Consider the following 22,612-nt stretch of genomic DNA (forward strand, 5'->3'; position numbering starts at 1 on the left):
AAAAGATGGAATCAGTGAGCCAAGGCCTCCTGACAGATTCCAGGACCAGAGGGCTTCACCAGTGAATCCTACCAAATTTCAAAAGAAGATTTAAGACCAGTACTTAGGGTGTAGTGGTGCATACCTGTAATCCCAACCACTCAGGAGGCTGAGGCAGGAAAATGGAAGTTTAAGACCAGCCTCTGTAATTTAGCAAGACCCTGTCTAAAAATAAAAAGGGATGGGGCTATAGCTAAATGGCAAAGCACCCCTGGGTTCAACCCCCAGTACTAAAACAAACAAACAAACAAACAAACAGTCCTCTGAAGAGTAGACATGAAGGGAACAGCCTCTGGCTCATTTCTGAGAATCGTAGTACCCTGGAATCAAAGCTAGAAATGATTCAGACAAACATGCCTTATGTATATAAGATGCAAAAACCCACAGGAAACTATTAATGAACCAAAAAAAAATCATCTATCATGACAAGCGAAATTTAACTCAGGAATATAGGTGCTTCAACGTGAAAAATTTAGCCAATCACATTAACAGAAAGAAGAAAAACCCAGAAAATTGACACAGAAAAGCATTTTATAAAATCAAGCACTCTTTCATAAATAAAAAATAAACCACTTAGAATGCTAGGGATAGAAAGGAACTTTCTCAACCTGAATAAGGACATTTATGGAAAACCCACAGTCAGACTTACCATTCATCACAGTCAGCTGTAAAAATATGGAAGTCTTCCTCCCGATATCAGGACCAAGGACTCCCTCTCCCCAGGGCTCTTCAGCATACTAGAAGCCCCAGCCAATCTAGGCAAAAAAGCCTAGATTGCTCCGAATGATTGTTGGCAGAAATGTGGAGGGTAAGTGTAGTCTGGCAAGGGCAGAAGAGGAAACAGGACAACGGGGGAAGTGTCTTTCTCCTGGGAAACACAGACACTCTCATGAACAGGTTGCCAGGACAACGTGGGAGCTGACAGGAGCAGACACGTCGGGCTCACCTGTCCGTGTGCAAACAGGGCGAACACCCCCTCTTTCCTTCAGGGGTTTGTCAGTGGAAGTGGTAAGAGGCACAGCCTTTTATGTGACTCTTTCCGGGTCATTTCCCGACACCCAGCACCTCAGTATCTCCTCCAGTGGGAAGATAACAGGTGGGCACAGGGCTTCAGGGTCAGCTGCAGAAGAGACTCACCCCCATCCAGATCCACCCTCCAAACAGACACCTTTTCCTGAAGGTCAAATGGCCTAACACCTCATTTAACAAGAAATACTTCATTTTCAAGATTTCAATTCAATTTCTATTTTTAGAAGTTAAGGAAATTAAAATTCCCCAGGGGTTGGGTTTATGATCTGCATGAAACCAAACCTGTCCTTTCAGGGTTCCATGTTGCATGACAAACCTTCCCCGCTCCCTGAAGATACCTGGATCCGCCTGTTTCCTACTGCACTGACTGCCAGGATTCCCAGACTGCCTTGGGCCCCTTCAGCCCCAATTTCCACACTCCTGGGGTCTCCACCTCCTCACTACTGGACTCCATCTCTCCTCCCTGCACTGCAGGTGACTCTGACTTTCCAAAGTCCCTTGCCCCCAAACTCACACGTTCCTAAAAGTTCTGTCCCGATCCTTTCCTGCCACCCCTGGGTCTTCAGGTCTTGGGAGGCACACCCAGGAAAAGACAGTGCTGCTTTTAACTGTTAAGTCCCTGTGATCAGCAAAGGCACCCAGAACAGCCCAGGGGTTGGAAGAGAGAAGGGCAAGTAAACAGCTGGAAAAACACAGAGCTAATTGAAGTGTCCTCTGCACTGCCCACAGGGCTGGCTGCAAGGCACAGAGCAGCAGAACTGGGACAGAAACAGCCATGTTCTAAGTCCCAGGAGAAACCCAGGTCAGATCCTCAAGGATTCCCCAAGTCCTGCTCCTTAGTCTGTTCTCTTCCTGCTCCTCCGCGTGCCAGCGCTGACTACCGGGCTCACTGCCATGCTGGCTGGGCTCACTGCCATGCTGGCCACCGGCGGAACTCACACTGTTACTGCTGTGTCCTCCAGGCCTGCAGGCCTTCCATGCTGGTGACTCAGGACACATCGATTCCACACACAGTTTATCAGCTCGCTGTGACCTGCTCCTGCTCATCCCTGCTACAGCCAGCTTCCAGAAGTTGTCCCAATTCGTCCTGCCTTCCTCACCTTGTCCCCTTGGTGAGACACAACTCAAGTCTTAGCTGAGAGGGTCCTTCCCCTTGCCCTGGGCACTCCTTGTTATTTTCAGGATCACGGGCTTATGGCTTACACAAGGATCCCACACTAAGGTGTAACCCTCCGACATAGGAGCCGTCTGTTGCTCCCAAAGGTCAGTGCAAATGGGGCCGAGGACACGTCGAATCACAGGTACACAGCATGGGCAGCGTCCATGTGTTCTCCCTGGCCCTCTGTAAGGTTGCAAGTTTGGGTGGGCAGTGACTGCGGAAGTGGGTGTTCATAGCAGACCGGCCTGGCTTAGAATTCTAACTCCCGCAATCTGCTCTGGAGGAATGAGTACACTCCAGTCATCAGCGTTTAAATCCCCAAACTGGCCTTCACTGGGCCGAGTCAGGTAGGTGTCCAGACCTCACTCTGCCTCCATATCCATATCCAAATCGGATGGACAGAAATTCCTGTATCACAGACTTATTTCAACAATTTTATTTTGTCATCTAACTTAATATTGTTCTTCCAATTAGACCTCCGTCAGAGTCCCCATCAGCAGGAGATGGGTGGCCCATGTACTCAGGAAGCCATTTTAGCCTCTTCTCAGGATGGTAAGTGCTCACCCACCCCCTCCCACAGGCGCTGCCCTGGGGTGGCCTCGGGCACCTGCCCTTTCGCCCTTCTCACTCTGTTCTCAGGCCCCAGGGCTTTCTGTTCCACCTGCCCTCCCCGCACAGGCCCTGAACAGGGAGGAGATGAGGCAGGAATAAAAAGACAAAAGCTCTGTTCCCTGCTTGTGCATTTCTGGCTGGTGCTGGAGGAATGGCCAGTGTTCCTCCCTCCTGGCCCTCTGATTTCCCGAGAGGCTGTCCCTTAGAGTCACGCGCTGTTGTACGTTCAGGAACCAGCTCTTGTAGCATGAAGAAGTGTGCCTGCCCATCCCTTAGCCAGACCCCACCAGTGGCACCACTCCTAGGAGCCGCCCTGCCCCACACGCAGTCGGAAGCACACAGCAGACACCAGCGTTGGACAAGAGAGCAGGTCTCATGTGTATGCACGGGAGGGTGCCGGGGAGAAGGTGGCAAGTGGAGACCTGCATCCAGGAAGGCGCTCCTGCTGAGTCCAAACCTGGAAGGCCACTGGCCAAAGGCCTCCTTTTCTTGGAGTGAGGAGTAACCTCTGGGGTCTCACACAACAGTCTTCACTTTGTAGATTCAATTGGCAGGAGGAGGATGGGGCTGGACTATCGCCTCTCAGGAAAAGACTGGCAGCTTGTTGGGGAAGTAGCACAACAGCAGCAGCACACAGAGTTCCCTGAGGGTCAACCACTGATCCTCACGGAGAAGCTGGATTCAAGGTCAAATTACACCGAAAACTTCTCCAAGAACCCACTGAGGAACAGAACAGCAAGAAATGAGAAATCTGCATCCCTAAGGGGCCAAAGAGGGGAGCCATTTATCAGAGCCAAATAAAAGGCTCAGATTGAGGGAGAGTCTCTTCCTCCTCCCCAAAAGCAGGAGCACCTAGTCTGCAGCTGCAGCCTTACTGCCCTGGCTGTTCCTGGGACGCAGCAGGAGGCAGCTCTGACGGAACTCACAACTGACACAGAGGAGCAGGGCAGGGAGTGTTGGGGGGAAAGGGGTAAAGCTCTGTCTAATCCCGGGGGGGGGGTCTAGTTCTGTCATCTGCTGTCACCACTGGATGGTGCCTGGTCCTCTACCTTCTTCCAGGTATATTTAGGTATATTTAGGACCCCGGGGTGAGCATACAAAGCTTACTCTAGATCTGGGGTATGTCTGACTTAGTGAATTTGCAGAGACCAAAGCTCTTCATGGAAACACTGAGGTCTAAACCAGGGTACAGGTAAGAGGAAAGTGAACTATTTCTTGTGGGCATGATGCCTTCGGGAATGCCCTTGCTCCCGATTCCTTGGGGTTTTTGATTTTGTACCAATGGAAAAGGTAGGAGCTGATGATTTAAAAGCAGAGTCCTGAAAATGTGGAGGGGACAGCCCAAGGCCAAGACGGCTGCCTACCTTAACTGGCCCAGGAATAGGGGTGCTGTGAGCAAAAGACATCATCTTTTTTGCAGAGAAGCTGGCCTTTCCCAAGAACAAAGGTGTGTTTTGGCGGGGAAGGCTCCAGCCTTCTCCAAAGGGCGTCACAGGGCTGGTGATCCCACTGAGCCCTGCATCAGCATTGGAAGTCCCAGAGGCAGAGCTCACACTTGGGACAGTGATGAGGACCCCAGGCTCCCCACAGTCCATAGGGGTCACCAGTCCCCCAAAGGCAAAAGGCCGAGGTGCTGTGCTGCCAAACACCGAGCCTCGAGCCCCACGCACATGGCTGTGGGTGGCAACTCCAGAGCCAGCTGGACTGCCTGGACCCGAGGGGAGGCCATCACGGGTGCTGCCCAGGCCTGGCTGCATGCCGGCAGGCGTGTGGAGGGTGGGGGCTGCAGGCATCACACCCCCAAAGGCTGTCTGAGCTGAAGTTGGCACTGGAGTTGGGGATGCCACTGCTGAGTTCCCAAAAAGTAATGAGTTACCCAAGAGTGGGGCAAGCACTGGCGGGGGGAAGCCTTGCATCTGCCCACCAGTGGCCCCAGGTGCAGGCTGGGGAGTGACTCCTGGGAATACTGGGACGGGTGGCCTCGAGCTTGACCCCATGGGAACTGTGAGTGCTGGGGTCAGGTTGGAGACGCCGGGTGACAATGCAGCCTGGCTGGCAGGTAACAGGGCGGGGGCTGACACATCCCGAAGACCATCGGTGCCCCTGCATGGGAGTATCTGGATCACACTAGGGAAGACGTGGCTGAAGACAGTGACTGTCTGTACAGTGGGGATGACCGGGTGCTGGTGTGGCGAAAAAATGAAGCCCGGGCCTGGGGGCAAACTCGCCCTGAAGGTCTGGGCTGCCCCAAGCATGAAAGTGCTACAGGAGGTGAGGACAGAGGAAGTGTCTCCTGTGATGCCAAGATCCAAAGGTGGCTTGAAGGCTGGGTCTCTGGATGTGCTGACCACAGGGGTGGCCCCGGCCAGGCCATGGGGCAGAGGAGAGGAAGCAGGAGCACATGGAGGGGAGGGCTGCTTGCCGGGGGAAGGAGCCTGCACTGGCATAGTTTTAAGTGGTCCTGTGCTACCAAAGACGGGCTGGAAGGTGGGTGGGAAGACACCTGGAGTGGGGGGGAATGAAGAGCTTGCAGGTGCTACAGGTGTGACTGGGATTCTGGGATTTAAGGAGCCTGCCATCTCAGTACTGTGCAGGGGCCCCAGAGTAGGTCTTAAAATGGGGCAAACCGAAGCTACAGCAGGAGGGGTGGGGGAAGGGCGGGGAGTGGAGGTGCTCATCACCCCAAATCTTGAGCTTTGCAGGGTGGGTGCGGCAGGGGTAACCACAGGAGGACCCGGGGGCGTGGCAGACCTGTCAGCCTGGGGGGTTGAAGGAAGCCCAGCGGTGTCAGTGGCTGGTGGTGTGGGAGAGGCTGGGCTCAGCTGGATGAGAGTAGCTGTGGGCTTTGCCTCTGAAGAGGTCTCTGCCGGGGGCTCTGAGTGCGAGTGTTCAGCTGGGGTCGGCAGGTTAGGTGTCTTCTGAGAGCACTGCACCACACTGGTTGCCTCTCCAGTAGACCCGGGGGAGGCCAGTGGACCTGGAGACTTCTGCGTCTTCAAGATTTCCAGCTGAGGAATTGTGCCGGTGGCAGCTGCTGTGCCTGAAGGAGGCCCAGTGAGAGGCAGGGGAGGCTGGCCAGCCCAGGCCTGGCCTGTGTTCTCTCTGGTTTGGTCACTCCATGGCCGCTCAGTTTCCTTCCCCGAGGTCAGGGCCTCCCCAGAGGCAGAGCTCACACGTGGGACAGTGACGAGGACCTGGGGAGCTGGGCTGGTAGACAGCAGGTTCCCGGGGTGAGATGGCAGCATCGGCACCTTCAGAATGCGCTGCCCACAACCGTCAGGGGCTCCAGGGGCTCCAGTGTCTGACACGGCTGGGACTGGAGGCAGAGACTGGGGACCTCTCTCCTTCCTTTTCACGGGCCACTCTGGTGTCTGGATTGATGTGCTGGAAAAACTTCTCTTCCACGGCTCTGCGGAATCTCTGGAAGAACTGTAAGAACTGCTTATGGCGTTTCTTTTGGCGCACAGGGGGCCTGCTGAGCGTCTTCCAGCAGAGGAGCTCTCGGAGGAGCAACCGAGCCTCTTCAAGCTGTGACCGGAGCTCCACGAGTGGCCGCTCCCTTTCAGAGGCCCAGGCCTGGGCACGAAACCGGCGCCGGCCCGGTGTTTCGCCAGCGGCTTGAAGGCGGAGGGCCGGCTCTCGCGAGTCCGCTCGGGGTCGGAGCTCTCGGGGAGCGGCGGCTCCCGCACCCTGGCGCCCCCTCGCCGGCACTGCCGGAGCGCCCTCAGCACCGTCTCCTTGGCGCACGGGTCTGGCGGCTCCTCCGAGGGCCCCGCGGAGGCAATCACGCCTGCCGAGGCCACGGAGGGGGGCGCCCTCTGCTCGGGAGAAGCGATCTTGACCGTCACGGGGCTCCACACCGCCCGCGGGTGCCGCAGCGACCAAATGGTCCGCTTGAGGTAGCTCTCCCACCAATCTGAGGGCAGCGGCCCCACGACGGAATTCTGGAACCTGTTCATGGGAAAGCGCCTCCACGCCTCGTTGACCACCCTCGCCGGATGGGCAGGGTCCCAGTTCGGCGGCCTCTTCGAGGGCCTGCGCCGTGGGGCGGGATGGGCGCGATGGATGTACTGGACCCGCTGGACGTGGCAGAGCGGCGGAGCCGGCCCGCGGATCCGAGGCCTCTCTGGCGAATCCGCGCGCGCCCGGGCCGGGGACGCCGAGGGACCCGGCCTGCCCAGGAAGCTGCCCATGGGAGCGGTGGGCGCGGTCGACGGCCTGGAGGACAGCTTCAGCCGGCCATGTTCGCGACGGCCGCGGAATCGGCCCGAGTCCGAGCGTCCAAGGTCCGGGTGACGGTTGGGACCTGGGCACGAGGGAAGCGCGAGCGGCTCGGAGCTCGGCGCCCCCCGCGGGGCGCATGGCGGGAACGAGGGACGCGCTGTTCCGCGGCGCTGGAAGCTGCGTGGATGTCCGCACCTACGCCTGGCGCGGGCCGGGGACCGCGGGGCCCGGCCCACCGAGCAGGCGGAGCTGGAGCTGCGCCGACTTGTGGGACCTGACTGCGGCGCCTGGAGGGTCGACTCCGGGTCGGCGCGGGTCTGTCGCCTGCAGTTCCCAGGGTCCCAGCTGGGAGCGCTCTCCGAGTCCCGCAATTAACGCGGGAACACGACTGCAGACCTGCCCGGGTGGCACCCGAGCAGTCGAATTTGCACATCAGCGTCCGCGCGCCCCTCCTTTAGCGGTCGCCAGCAGGTGCCAGGCGCTGGCGGAAAGAACTCGCCCAGTCGCAGCCACCTCGGGGCTCCGTCAGCGCCTCCTGGTGGCGGAATCTGGGTCGCCTACCCGTTAGCGGCTGCCCTGTGTGAGGCCGCCAGGCTCGCGAGGTGCGCCAGGCAAGCGGCCGGTCTGCAGACCCAACGCCCTCCGCCGGCACAGCGCAGGCCTCCTGCCTTGGCCCTACCGCAATGGGCCACGTCGGGATCTTGTCTGTTCTGCGAAACAATGAAAGGAATAGCCACAGACCAGGGAAATGATTGCAAGAAACATATCTGATAAAGGACTGGTATAAAAATATACACAGCTTGTTAAAGCCTATAATAAGTTTAAAAATGAGCAAAACATCTGAACGACCTACCAACAAAGACATAGATGGAAAGTAGTGTATGAAAAGATGCTCAAATATGTCATTAGAGAAATGCAAACTAAAACACTCGAGAGTTACAGCCACACTCATAGTGCCACCGCTAGAATTTAAACCACTGATGCTGTTAAACGCCAAGGAGCCTGTGGAGCACCAGAGGCTCCCTCTGGTTTACTGCGGTGCAGTGCAACACGGTGCAGCCACTCTGGGGTCACTGTGGCAGATTCCAGCCGAACTAAACATAGTTCTTCCAAACAATCCAATAATCACAATCCCAGGTTTTACCCCAATGAGCTGAACACTGACATCTCTTAAGACCCCAGCACAGGAATATTTGCAGAACTCTCGGTCACAATTGTCAAACATCGGATAACAAAGCACCTTCCACAGGTGAATGGATAAACTTCATGGAAACAGAAAAGCAACACTGCAAACCAACTAAGTCTAACAATTTATAGGACACTTTGCTGAACAGCAGCAGAATATAGGTTCTTCTCAAGAGCATATGAAACATTCCCTGGGAGAGAAAAAGATAGAAATAACATGAAGTATGTTCTCTAACCATGATAGAATATTATTCATCACTAAAAAAAAATGTGCATGGAGGGAACCTTAAATCCATATTACTAAGTGAACAGAACCAGTCTGAGAAACATACACACACACACACACACACACACACACACACACACACAAATATATGCAATCTGGAAAAGGCAACACAATGGAGACAGTAAAAAGAGGTTACAGAGGGTGAGTGGAGAGGTGTAGGACACCACTAAGCATGGACAGCATACATAAAATGGAAGCACCAGGAGAACAGAGAGGAGTTAAAATCTTCAGAGACAGTAGTGGAAGATTTCCATTCTAAGGAACAGCATTCATGTGCACATGCAGGAGGCCCCATGGATGCTAGGTAGAAATATACTGAGTTCCACAAATGGATGTGGCACAGCAAGTATGCAAAAAAAAAAAAAAAAACTAAAGAGAAAGAGACTGTCTTGAGGGCAGCAGGAAGGATAGCTTCTCAATTACAGGGGAACCCCAAGAAGAGTAGCAGCCGATTTCTCATTGGAAGTAACAGAGACCAGCAGGCAATGGGAGAAGATCTGGAAGTGCTTGGAGAAAGATGTCCTCAGCTAGGAATTCTCTATCTAGCAAAGCTATCCTTCAAAAATGAAAGGGATAAAAAGAGAGTATGACATAAACACAAGCTGAAAGAACTTGCCACTTGCACAAGAGATGTGCCAAACAAGAGTGGCTGTGTTAAGGTCTGTAGACAAGTCAAAATAACACGTGGTATTTTGCCAGGGGAATGTTAGAGTTCCTAAACAAGTCTGGATGGTGCCTGGCAAAATGCCAGAGGGAGTGGTTTGAGAAGTAACAAAAGTGAGCCATTAAGTGTGGAGATTCCTTATTGGTTGACTGATGTATCTAGTTTATGCTAATTAAGATAAGCTGTGCAAAATGTATAAATATCTCTGTTGTCCTACAATAAACGGCTCCCTCTCCTGCTGTATCAACGTATACAAGTTATTCGTCACCCCCCCCCCCCCCAGCTATTCTGCTGCAGCCGGACTGCGGCAGACGGTGGCCCGTTACCAGGAGCCCTGGGACACTCGGGGGTAAGTGACAAAAAAAAGCTGCCCGTCCATAGATAGGACGGGAGCAATCTGCTCGTCCCTAGGCAGATAGGGTGAGAGGAAAAATGGCCATTTCGAGAAAATGGAGAAGATTGATGCAGTATGTTTGTGTCTTGTTTTGTCTCAGTGTATTGTATTGTCTTTGTGATGAAAATATGGAAGGGGTGAGAAGTAAATTGATAAGGGAAGAAGGCACCCCAGTGGAACCAAGAATAATTAGGGCATGTGTTGATAAGAGCCCAGGAACTCTAGTAAGAAAGAAAAAGAAAAAGAAAGTTCAGAGGAGGAAGGATTATCAGAAAAAAAGTTGCAGCAAAAGGCTATTACTAAATACTTTTCGTTACCAGAGGGTGCGTGAATTGTTGCGGAGGCTGCCACGTGCGGGAGCGGGTCATGGTGCAGCAAGTACTTTGCAAGCGGCAGCGGCAGCCGGCTCTTCCACTGCCAGGAGCCCAAATCTAGACCTGACCTGGAGGCACAGTCTCCCAGGCTCTTGCTCCCTGTGTCCAGTAGCAATTTGAGTCCGGGACACTCCCCGAACTCTCCCCAGGGCCATCTGGGGCTGCCCAGGATGCTACAGCCGGCAGAAGACGCTACCAGCGTCCCTGATGTTTGGTCATTTTCAATGCCAATAACTAAACTACAATGGTTCTCCCACACCTGGAAGCTAATGAGTATGAGCACTATTAAGGCTTATTTCAAATGTAAAAAACCTTGAGATAATGTACTAAATTGTTCAGAAGGTTGTTTTCTTAGTGGAATGCTACAGGATTTTCTTTAGCCAGCATTGTTGGAGTTCCTGCCTTTGTCCCAGTGCTGGTGAAAACGAAAGTGGAAGAATTTCCAGTGTTGCTGAAAACCAGACGAGACTTCAGCTGAGAACCAGACGAGACTTCGGATCAAGCTAGCTTCCTGTAGAATTTACCTGGACTGTGATTTAAGCTAGCTGCCTGCAGAACTTACCTGGACTATGATTTAATCTATTGAGTTAATCTATTGAGACACTGCTTTACCTGGACTGAGTTAATCTATTGAGACACTGCTTTACCTGGACTGAGACAACAGGACTGTGAGTTAATCTATTGAGACACTGCTTTACCTGGACTGAGACAACAAACTGTAATCTACAACAAATTGTAACTTGGTATCTTTGCTAACGATGTCATTGCTGGTATAATTTTTCCAAGGGCTTCTTGCATGGAGCCATCAATTGGCTTGGTATTGTGGCATTTTGTATCCTCCCTTTCTGTTTGTAGCAGATTATTTATGGTGTTTATGTAAAAACCACTATGGTCGTCATTTAAATTAAACAAAAGGGGGAAATGTTAAGGTCTGTAAACAAGTCAAAATAACATGTGGTATTTTGCCAGGGGAATGTTAGATTTTGTAAACAAGTCTGGATGGTGCCTGGCAAAATGCCAGAGGGAGTGGTTTGAGAAGTAACAAAAGTGAGCCATTAAGTGTGGAGATTCCTTATTGGTTGACTGATGTATCTAGTTTATGCTAATTAAGATAAGCTGTGCAAAATGTATAAATATCTCTGTTGTCCTACAATAAATGGCTCCCCTCTCCTGCTGTATCAATGTATACAAGTTATTCGTCACCCCCCCCCCCAGCTATTCTGCTGCAGCCGGACTGCGGCATGGCTGCAGGAGTTCTCCACTCTGGAGGTGACACTGTATGGTGTCTCAGTTGCACATATGTTTTCAAAAAAACAGCACCTGTGAAGTAATTGTGTAATTAGGATAAAGACAGCATAAACACACATGTCTTTTTCTTAGCTGATTTAGAAATTGATCATCAAAACAATGTGTATTTTTATATGTGGACCTACAGCATACGTAAACGTAATATATGTGCTAATCGTGGCACAAAGGAGTAGGCAAGAAGAAAGCTGTCGTGGGCAAAAGAAAGGACTCCTGGTGGTAACTGAAACCCACAGGAACAAATCATGAAAACTAGGATGGATAAGCAAGAAGGTTAATACAAATAAGTTAATATACACCTCTTCCCTTTCTTCTCTAAGCTTCTTTAAAATACATTAAGCTGCAAGGGGCAGTAGCCCATGCCTGTAATCCCAGTGGCTCAGGAGGCTGAAGCAGGAGGATTGCAAGTTAACAAGGCCCTACATAACTCAGAGAGACCCTGTCTCAAAATAAAAGAATAAAAAGGGTGGAGGATGTGGCTCAGTAGTTTAAGGATCCCTGGCACCAAAAAAAGAAAGATAAAATATATAAAATGCATTAAGCTCTATGAAGTATTAATTAGAATAATGTTTGTCAGGTTTTTAAATATTTATAAATGTAACATCATCTAACAATGATATGACAGAAGGGGAGGAATGGAGCTATGTAGGAGTGAGATTTTTATATCTCATTGGATTAAGGTAGTACAAATTTCTGACTGTTCTCATAAATATATGACAAATCCCAGAGCAACTTGTAAAGAAAACTCAAAATAAATGGTGGGAGAATGATTACAGAAATTAAATGCTGCATTGTAAATTGTTTGCTTAATTCAGAAAAGGAATACATCATGAATGGAAGAACCAAGAAGACATGAGACAACAGAAGCTAAAATGTGTGCATCCAAATACATCAACAATCCTGTCAGATGTGAAGCCATGAAGAATCCAGTCAAAAGGCAGAGGTTGTCAGGGGAGGGGATGAAGTCAATATTCAACTGGATGCTACCAAAAGAAGATGCTTCCGATATCAAGATACAAGACAACTGAAAGATAGGTCATGCAAACTGCACCCAGAGGAGCAGTAATGGCTGTCCTCATAGAAAAAGTGGACTTGGAAGCAAGTAATGTCACTGTAAAAAATAGGGTTGGAAAGGTCTGTCCATCAAGATCAAGCAACGGGGGGTCACTGACATCTCATCTAGGAGCATGACAACAGGAGGAAGAAGAAACTTCCAGAAATGGAGAGAGCCCTGGCAACTCAAAATGGACCCAGGTCTCAGCACTCTACTTCCAATAACGCGGGTCCACCTTGCTTTGTGCACTCGGTTATTAAAGAGACCTGTAAACTCAGAAATCAATGCCACTTTCCCTCAAATGTATTTTATGTTAACCATAGGTTGTTTTTATGCAACACGCTATTTATATTAACATGATATGTTTTTTAATCCAAATAAATATTGTTTTCACTTCTAAATTTAATTTTTTTAGTATTTATTTTTTTGTTTTAGGGGGACACAATATATTTATTTATTTATTTATTTATTTGGTGCTGAGGATCGAACCCAGTCCCTCATGCATGCTAGGCAAGCACTGTACCACTGAGCCACAACCCCAACCCCTGAATTTAAAATTTTAATACAGTAGACAATGATAGATATGGCCCACATAAATCCTCAATAATTCTTTCCAATCCTCAATATTTTTTAATATTTATTTTTTTAGTTGTAGTTGGATACAATACCTTTATTTATTTTTAAATACTAAAACTTTTTTAATATTTATGTTTTAGTTTTAGGTGGGTATAATGTCTTTATTCTATTTTTATGTGGTGCTGAGGATCTAATTTGTCCTGGGAGGCCCACAGAAATATTCATAGTAGTGTTACTTACCAGGAATAAGAACACCAGAAAGTGGATGAATTGTTGTGACACGTCCATTCACGGACAGACATGGAAATCAATCGTCTACAGGTCATGCAACAATGGGAGTGAGAACTGCAAACCTCGAGCTGAGTGAAAGCAGGTAGACATGGAGAAAATGTTTAACATTCACAAACTTGAAAGTAAAGTCATCTCTAGAGCCAAGCACATTAGGTGTGTCAGTCAGAACCAAGGAAGGAAACCCCTCACACTGCTTATTTTACCTGGATGCATGGGGCAGGTGTGGTCGGTGAGCAATAGAAGGCTGTGGGCAGAAAGGAACCTAGAAACTGACGGAAGCAGCTGCCACCCTGGGAGTCCAGACTACGTCTGAAGAGGTGGGGCTGTGAGAAGTGGGAATTTGGAGAAAGAGCCTGTCATTGACCCACTGGGGCTGTGATCTCTAAGGCATCTGCCAAAACTGGGTCTGGGGTGTAGAAAGCATCCCAGGAACGAGGACCATGTGCTACTTCAAGTAAAGCTGCTGCCAGGAAGCGAAGTGAGGCACCAGCAGAATCTAGGGTGGCCCTCAGCCCTTCCAATTCCTCAGCTCTCCCCTGGGTATCTTCTGGCAGAACCAAAGGCAAGCCAGGCTTGCAGAGGGCCAGCCCAGCTCCACCGAATTGAGTGTGGAGAAGCTGGCACCATCAATATGACATCAATATGAAGTCCAGAAACACAGACATTCTGTCCTGATGCCTGGCAATGTGGCAGATCTAAGGAAAGAGGATGATGAGACAGGGAGGGCAGATCAGGGCTGCAAAGCTGTTGGCAATAGAGGGTGCTGTTTCTCAAGTTTTGTGTGAATTTGTGGCCACAAAAAAAAAAAAAAAAAAAAAAAAGGATTCATTTTACTTTCATACATTGCATTTGTGTTTGCACATTGTTTTACGTACTCAAAATTTCACAGCATAATATACTGGATAATATTCAAAACTTATGTTGTTGAGAAATTAAAATAAAAACAGTAAAAAATTTAATCTTGGGTTAATCACTCTGATAATGTAGGTACTGAAGATTCAGTTAATAATTAAGAGTTCACTGAGCAAAACTTACAGCATTGATTGCTCTTGAAGGAAACTTCATAAATATAAACCCACTTTAAGTGAAAAAACAACCCACAGGGCATCTTATGGGAACCAACGTTCTCTGGGAAGCTGCAGCAAGGCCTTAGCAGAGCCAAGACGCTGCCAGGTGGTCCCCCACCTTGACTAGAGCCACTGAATTGCGAGGTGGAACACCTGTGTACAGGTGGTGGCTTTGAACTTCCAGCTAATGATTCTACTCAACTCGCCAGGACTCTGGCATCTGGGAGGTCATCCTCCGCCCCTCTGGACTGGCAGAGCCAGGTACAGACGGATGTGGGCGGCTGACATGGCCAGTGAGCCGGCTCTGTCTTGGCCTCCACACATCTTCCTGCACCTGCCGGCCCACACCTTTGCTAAGAATTCTTCAAAACCACCTGCTCTGAGAATCACAGGGAGGCTTAAAGCTCCTGAAAGCTTTTCTTCTTTCTACTTAGGAACGGCTTTCAGGTGTGCAACCCATGGCGTTACTCAGGGCCCAAAATATCGGAGCAGCCCGGGGCAGCGAGAGGAAGGACTGCAGCCGCACTTACTGGCCGGGATGGACTTACAGAGCCAAGGCAGCCAGGCAGAAAGGGCAGCCAGCGAGTGGCTCCTTCTGGGCAGCTTCTTTGCGACTCAAAGGCCTTTAAGACCTAAGGCCTAAGAAGCCAAGCGGAGGCCGCAGGGGGCGGGAGGGCCAGGTTTGACCTCTGGAACCCGCTGGAGGGTGTTTACCGTGTGAAAATCCACTTCTTTATATCTGCATACTTCGGACTTTTATTAAAATGTGTCCTAAATGAGTTCTTTAAAGGTCATTTTAGAAAACAAAAGAGTATTAAAACATTAGAGAAATCTAAGGGACATGGAAAAAATCTAAAAGGAAATGAAAATATAATAAACCAAGCACCATGATGCTGATTGCTTTTGCTTTTAGAGCAATTCCTCTCGCTCAAGGGGGCTTCAGAGGGCTTAGGTTTTGACAGCTTTTTTTTTTTTTTTTTTTTTTTAGAGAATTTTTAATTTTTACTTCTTAGTTCTCGGCGGACACAACATCTTTGTTGGTATGTGGTGCTGAGGATCGAACCCGGGCCGCACGCATGCCAGGCGAGCGCGCTACCGCTGAGCCACATCCCCAGCCCTTGACAGCTTTTAAAATGAGGCAAACTGAAGTCCCTGGACCAGCGGGAAGCAGGGGATCACTCTGTATTAGCACACGTCTGCAACAGTGTGCCTTCAGATGAGCAATGCCACAGAGAAACCGCAGCCGTCACCCCCAGTGAACTGCAGGGACAGCCTCCTGGTTCCTCTGTGAGCCACGGAGTAAAGGAAGTGGAAATATCCCCACCCAGCCACATCCAAGCCCCAAGTGGACCTGTCCTGGAAGTGCACAGAGCCTTCAGTCACACACCTAGTTCAGGATCTGTATTACTTTCCTATTGCCATAACCAATAACTCCAAATTGGTGATTTAATACCACAAACCAACCTCACAGTGCCTGTTGGTTGGAAACTCACAAGTCCCTACTGGTAGCTTTAGCTCAGTGTCTTGCTCCAGTGCAGTCAAGGTGCCAGGTAGGGTTCTGGTCATCATAAGGCCTGACCGGGGTCAAGGGTCCCCTCCAAACTCCCCATTAGGTGTTGGCAGGTGGGCTCACTCCCTCCTGATGGGCCACCCTGCCAGGCAGCTTATGACACAGCAGCTGGCTGCCCAGAGGATCCATCACAGGTATCCCCCAAAGCCCTGCCCTCACGGATGAGCTAGGGAACCACACAGGGCACCAGGATCAGGAGATAGCAGTGGCTGGAGGCCACTTCAGAGGCTGCCTCCCATATCTGTGTCTCTTACACAGGCAGAACACACATGCAAAAAGGACCTAACAGCTCTAGAAGTTGCCATTTAAATCACGTTTGTGTGTGCTTGAGACCCTAAAACCCTCTCTTAAAGCTTGACCCACAAGGGAGAAAAGAAACCACTAGGCCTGGTCAGGAATCTGAACCCCTGAATCTTGCCGTCCGCCTGGTGCTCACAGAACAGCTCACACAGGCCTAGAAGAGATAGCTCATACCCAGAAGGGGTTTAGCAGACAGCACATTGCTCTCTAGTACTGCAAAGGCATTCCTAGATTCAGGAAAGATAGCCGCAGGGGTGGTGAAATTCCCCAGGATAATTCATTGAGCACCTCTTGGCAGTCACGCATGAGGGATGACCTGTCCCTTGCTCTTTGCATTAAGTCTAAGAAACCAGCTTGGCCCGTGTCGGAGCAATGCAAGGGTGTCAGCACAAGAGTCCTTCTGTATCCACCTACAGTTGTGAAGAGTGATCCAAGAGGTGGGCCTCACAGGGACAGACAACACACAAGTTGTGGGGACACAAGGTCAAGGCGCTGCTTCTATGAACTGGGCCCACTGTGCTGACCCCCACATGCTTTCACTTTTAAAAAGGTATTTATCAGCTGCCCTACCTGGTTTAAGTGGACAGGCTATGTCACATTTCTCAGAAGAAATGCAGGCCCAAAATAATGTCGATAAGACAAAACTCAAGACACCCCAAAGCGGGGAGCTTTTGTGACCCTTAAACAGGCAAGATCCCAGAACTCAGGTGCACCTGTGTTAAGGTCTGTAAACAAGTCAAAATAACACCTGGTATTTTGCCAGGGGAATGTAGAGTTCGTAAACAAGTCTGGATGGTGCCTGGCAAAATGCCAGAGGGAGTGGTTTGAGAAGTAACAAAAGTGAGCCATTAAGTGTGGAGATTCCTTATTGGTTGACTGCTGTATCTAGTTTATGCTAATTAAGATAAGCTGTGCAAAATGTATAAATAGCTCTGTTGTCCTACAATAAACGGCTTCCATTCCTGCTGTATCAATCTACAGAAGTTATTCGTCACCCCCTGGTTATTCTGCTGCAGCCGGACCCCGCACACCTGGGCAGAACTCACCTGATACAAAGCCAGGCTTTCAATCTCCAGAGTCATGTATGAAAAAACACAAAGGACATCCATGTCACATGAGAGGTGACACAGCTGACAAAGGCCACCTCACGGGGTGTGCACAGCAACAGCACAGAGTGAAAGGGTAAAGTTTCTAAGCTGGAAAGTTTGAATTAAAATGTAAAAGATTAGGTATTATTAAGTTCCTCTGTTACACCCAGATTCCTGAGATAGTTAAGACAACGCCCTACTGGCCATTTAGCCTAGGGCCCTGTGCAGTTTGTCAATCAAACCAATCAGTTTGAATGTGTACACCCCCCCACCCCCCCACCCCCACCCCCCACCCCCACCCCCCTTAGGAATGACCAATCACCCCCGCCCGGCGGGATCCCGCCCTCCCCAAAAAGTGTACTTAAGCTCTGCTTGAACCTCTGCTCTGGGCTCTGGGCCGCTCTCCCTTCCTGAGTGGGCCTTGAGCCTCAGGACGCTGAATTAGGATCCTCTTCAATAAACTCCCTCCTGCCCATTGCATGAAGCTGGTCTCTTGTGGTCTCTTTCTCCAAGGATTCGCCGGGATCCTTACAAGAGGACGTTCAGGTCATGTTGAGGCGGCACATCAGATTCTCAGGGCAGGATGACCAGGAACACTGACTGCTACACCTGCAGTTAGACCTGAGGGACCATGGGGACCGCACAGCCAGCAGTCAGACGCTCAGGGCAGGATGGCTGAACCGTGATGCACACGCCTCAGTTTCAACCTAGGGAAGGATTTCTCCAGGTAAGAAAGGAAGGAAGAAACCTTTAAATGTTCTTTATGTATCACTGAACTGAGACTGGCTGACTTCTGCCCTTCCCATCCCTGCTTCCTTGTGGGGTCATACGGGGAATTAATATTACCAGGAGGGACCCTGGGTCAGTAAAGTCAAGGGACACTTGTGCTCCTACATTTGCCTCTGGACTCGCTCCTTCTCAGCCTGGGCCATCAGGCACTCCTCCTGCGGTCACCTCCCTGCTCTTCTTTTGGGTTAAATCCTCCAGAGACAGACAGATTTTAGACTCTGTTCATGAACATCTGAAAGGGCTTCAGCACACGGGATCCCGCCCCTTCTCTGACGTCGTACACAGATGCTCAGAAGTCCTCGGGCACTCCTGCCCTCGTCTGCTGGCTGACCCCAGGCTGGCGTCCCTCACAGCTGTTGAAGGGTCTGAAAGAGGACGGGAGCCCAAGCTTCCCTGTGGAGGGCAAGCTGCAGGCTCTCCAGGGGCAGGGCTTCCTTGGAGGCTCACCTCCATCCCGGGAACCCATGCTGGGCTTACCCTTGGGGACCTGTGTCGAGAAACACAGTCGCACACAGGACTCAAGAGTTCTTTGAAGAGGACGTGAGCATTCACTCTTCAGACGTTCAACATAGGGGCAAGGCTGATGGAGATCTATCCTGCCTGGGTCCCCCTTCCTTCCCTTCCCTTCCCTCCCTCCCTCCTTACCTCCGAACAGTGGTGGAGTACAGAACTCCAAAACTGTCCCTCCGCAAAAGCCAAATGAACAATTCTGCCAAAAACAGTCAGAATTGCCTTTTTTTTTTTTCAAACTGGAAGTTAACCAAAGATGCCAGCAACCAGTCAATGTTTAATCCAGAAATGCTATCTGCATCTTCATAAGAACAGCAACTGTGTGGCATTTCCCTCATCCTGGTCCACCCTGGGCTCCCAGTTCTCAGTGGTGTGGAAGATAATACTCCATCGGTGGTACAAGTACCAGTTCTGCCCGGGCAGAACCACCTCGTCCACCAGGGGCTGTGGCTGGCTTTCCTCTGTATAGTGGCCTAAAAAGGGTAAACTCCTCCTAAGTAATTTTATGAGGTCGATATTCCCCGCATACTCCAGCCAGATGAAAAATACCACAAAAGTGACAACCATCTAGAAATATCCCTTGGGAATCCGATTTTATTTTTCCTTTGTGGTGCCAAGAGAGAAATCCAGGGCCTCCCATAGGCTGGGAAGTGCTCTACCACTGAATGTTACTAGCCAAACACTAGCAACTGAATGCAGCAGTACCTTAAGTGTATGTTTTTATACACTATGGCCAAGTGGGGTTTATCCCAGGAATGTGAAGAAATTCAGCATTACAAAATCAATGTAATGTACCTTATTAACAATGAAGGGGAAAAAACCCACTGATCATCTCAACAGATTGAGCATTTTGCAAAATCCAACACCCTTTCATAAGAAGTAAATACACACACATACACACTCAACAAACCAGCCGGATGAAGGGCATCAACAGAGAAAACTACACTAACATTATACTTCACAGAAACTAGAAGGGTTCTCCCCTGGATGTCCATTTTAACCACTTCTTAAAAAAAATATGGTATTGGGGTTCAAGCCAGGGATACTTTACCACTGAACCACATCCCCAGTCCTTTTTAATATTTTATTTTGAGTCAGGGTCTCCCTGAGTTTCTGAGAGTCTTGCTAAATTGCTGAGACTGGCTTTAAGCTTGTGATCCTCCTGCTTCAACCTCCCTGGGGTTACAGACTGTGCTCCACACCCAGATCCATCTCACTAATTCTGTTCAACACTGTAATGGCAGCTCTAGCCAAGAAATTCAGAGGAAAAAGAAAAAAAAGCCATCCATATCAGAAGGAACAAATAAGACGGTCTCATTTCACAGATAGAATCATTTTATATCTAGAAAACACCAAAGAGTACACTCCCCCAAAAAGCTTTCTAAGCTATCACGTTGGTTCAGCAAAATTATCGGATACAAGGTCAATATGAAAAAATCACTTGTATTTCTATATAAACCAATGAATGACCCAAAATGATATCATGAAAACAACTGTTTAGCCAAGAAAGTGCAAGAATTATACAATGAAAGCTACAAAACCCTGATAAAAATAATTAAAGAGAGCCAAGTAAGTAGAAAGACAGTGTTTAGGGACTGGAATATTTAATATTGTTAGAACAGCAATAGTCCCCAAAGCGACTTAAAGATTTGCTGCCATCCCTATCAAAATCTTAGCTCCTTTTATTTGTAGAATGCACAACCTATCATTAAATTTATAAGGAATTGCAAGGAACACCAAATAGTGAAAACCATCTTGAAAATGAACAAAGTAAGACATTTCTTCCATTTTGAAACTTACGAGAAAGCTAATGATCAAAACAGTGTGATATGAGTGTAATGACACACAGGTGGACAAGGGAACAAAAAAATCTAGAAATAACCCCCGTGTACACTGTTGACTGCCTTTGGACAGGGCAGCAAGACCACTCAGGTGGAAGATATGATGATGGTGACTGGATGCCTACACGCAAAAAGAATGAATTTGGTCTCCTACACACACCACCCACAAAACTCAAAGTGGATCAAAGATTTAAATGTAAGAGATACAAGTATAAAACTCTGATAAGGAAATTAAGTATAAATTTTGTGGATCAAGGATTAGGCAACAGCATCATAAATATGGCACCAAAGCACAAGTTACAACAACAACAACAACAAAAAAGACAAATTGGATTTCAACAAAATTAAAAAGTTTATTGGATCAAAGGATTACCACCAAGAGCTGACTGACAATAGACTCTGAGTGGGTTTGGCATTTCAGCCTGCAAGACCAGGAGCTGAGGCTCCCTCAAATAGCTCAAGCAGAAGAGAAATGGAGGAGCTATATGCTGAGAGGCACAACCCAGTTCATATGGCCCCGGGCATTTTGCCAACAGTATTGGTTGACAGGGGAGGCATTACTATCCGCCTCTGCCGCTACTTTGCAGTTCTGGTGGGGATTCCTGGGGATTCCCCAGAGTTCCCATTGGTTGGGGAAGTGCAGGAGGAGGGATTTCCGGAGGAGATATTTCCAGTGGCTGGTTCCTGGAGGAGCCCCGTGGCATTGGGGAGGAGTGTGCTGGTGGAGTTCAAAAATAAAGTTTGTTCCTGCTTCAGTGGCTTGTGATTTGTGCCCAGCCAGACTGCGGTAGCCATAGAACATTAAGGATGAATGCAGAGAAATACAAGTGATCAACAAATATATGAAAAAGTGTTCAACATCTCTAGCAATTAGAGAAATGCAAATCAAAACTACTCTAAGATTTCATTTCACTCCTGTCAGAATGGCAATCATCAAGAATATAGGCAACAATACATGTTGGCAAAGATGTAGTGAAAAAGGCACACTTATACATGGCTGGTGGGACTGCAAATTGGTGCGACCACCATGGAAAGCAGTGTGGAGGTTCCTCAGAAAACTGGGAATGGAACTGCCATTTGACCAAGCTATTCCACTCCTTGGTTTATACACAGAGGACTTAAAATCAGCATACTATAGTGATGCAGCCACATCAATGTTTATAGCAGCTCAATTCACAATAGCTAAACTATGGAACCAACCTAGGTGTCCCTCAATAGATGAATAGATAAAGAAAATGTGGTACATATACTCAATGGAATATTACTCAGCTTTAAAGAAGAGTGAAATTATGGCATTTGCAACAGATTGGAGCAGGGTCAGGTTCTTAGTGGAGGAAGGGCTCTAGGAATTAACATTTCATTCTCCAACTTCTGGGGCTCACTCAAAATTAGCCTCCTGGATCCTCTTCTGGGGATACCAGGATACCAGCTATCAATACCTGTCTATACTGCCTGCCTAATTCTGGCTTCACCGTATTTAGGATCATGATGTCCAGCTCATTCCACGGTCTTTCCCACCCCTATACCCCTCCCTTCTCTCCCTCCCCCTTGCCTGTCTAGAGCTCATCTAATCCTGCCATGGTCTCCCCAACCCCATGATGATTCAGCCTCCTCATAGCAGAGAAACTGTTCGCATTTGACTGGAGAACATAACGCTAAGTGAAGTTGGCCAATCCCCCAAACCAGCCCGTGTTTTCTCTGATGGCATGATCTTAAAGCAAAACCCCTCCTGGAATTCATAGGGCAAGCCAACGGTGCAATTGGAAAAGAAAATAAAGTTGAAACATTGAACTTCATAATTGAGGAACTTTACAGGAGGCTCCAGAAACCTCGTGAATGTGGTCCTGGAGTACGGACAGACGCGCGGACCGACGCAGGACAGCGCACCAGGGGCTGCTCGGCCGTGCACAGCGCGCCCCGCACCTCGGGCCCTGCCCGCGCTCGCCGCCGCGCACCCCCGGCCCCGGCCCACGCCCCGGCCCAGCAGGAGTCCTCGCGCCAGCCCAGGGCGCTCCCGCACGCCAGGGCGAGCCCCGGACTCCAGGCTCCGGCGCAGGCGCAGAGGCGCGGCCGCCGGTGCAGCTCGCGAAGCGGGCTCCGCGCAGGCTTGAGCGTTCGGCGCCCGGAACCCCGCGCGGAGGCGTCGTCGCGGACGTGAGTGTCCCCGCGGCCCTTCCCGCCTCCGCGCGCCCGGCGCCGAAGGTTCCGCGGCCGGCGCGGTCCCGGCTGCGGCGGGCGAGCGGGGCGGGGCCGAG

General features: G+C 49.6%; 1 protein-coding gene and 1 long non-coding RNA gene across 2 annotated transcripts in view; one reads left to right on the forward strand and one right to left on the reverse strand.

Annotated features, from left to right (window-relative positions):
- Positions 1-2,683: 2,683 nt before the first annotated feature.
- Positions 2,684-7,765, reverse strand: Pom121l2 (POM121 transmembrane nucleoporin like 2). The gene has a single exon (XM_078020658.1). The coding sequence runs from the start codon at positions 7,030-7,032 to the stop codon at positions 4,048-4,050; it is 2,985 nt and encodes a 994-aa protein (XP_077876784.1). The 5' UTR covers positions 7,033-7,765; the 3' UTR covers positions 2,684-4,047.
- Positions 7,766-22,420: 14,655 nt separating this feature from the next.
- Positions 22,421-22,612, forward strand: part of LOC144366409 (uncharacterized) — a 43,897-nt gene continuing 43,705 nt past the window's right edge. The window contains exon 1 of the long non-coding RNA XR_013425513.1: positions 22,421-22,511. This is a non-coding gene — a long non-coding RNA (uncharacterized LOC144366409). The remainder of the gene's footprint in view (positions 22,512-22,612) is intronic.

The sequence above is a fragment of the Ictidomys tridecemlineatus genome, chromosome 8, assembly GCF_052094955.1.
Source record: "Ictidomys tridecemlineatus isolate mIctTri1 chromosome 8, mIctTri1.hap1, whole genome shotgun sequence".
Taxonomy (NCBI): Eukaryota; Metazoa; Chordata; class Mammalia; order Rodentia; family Sciuridae; genus Ictidomys; species Ictidomys tridecemlineatus.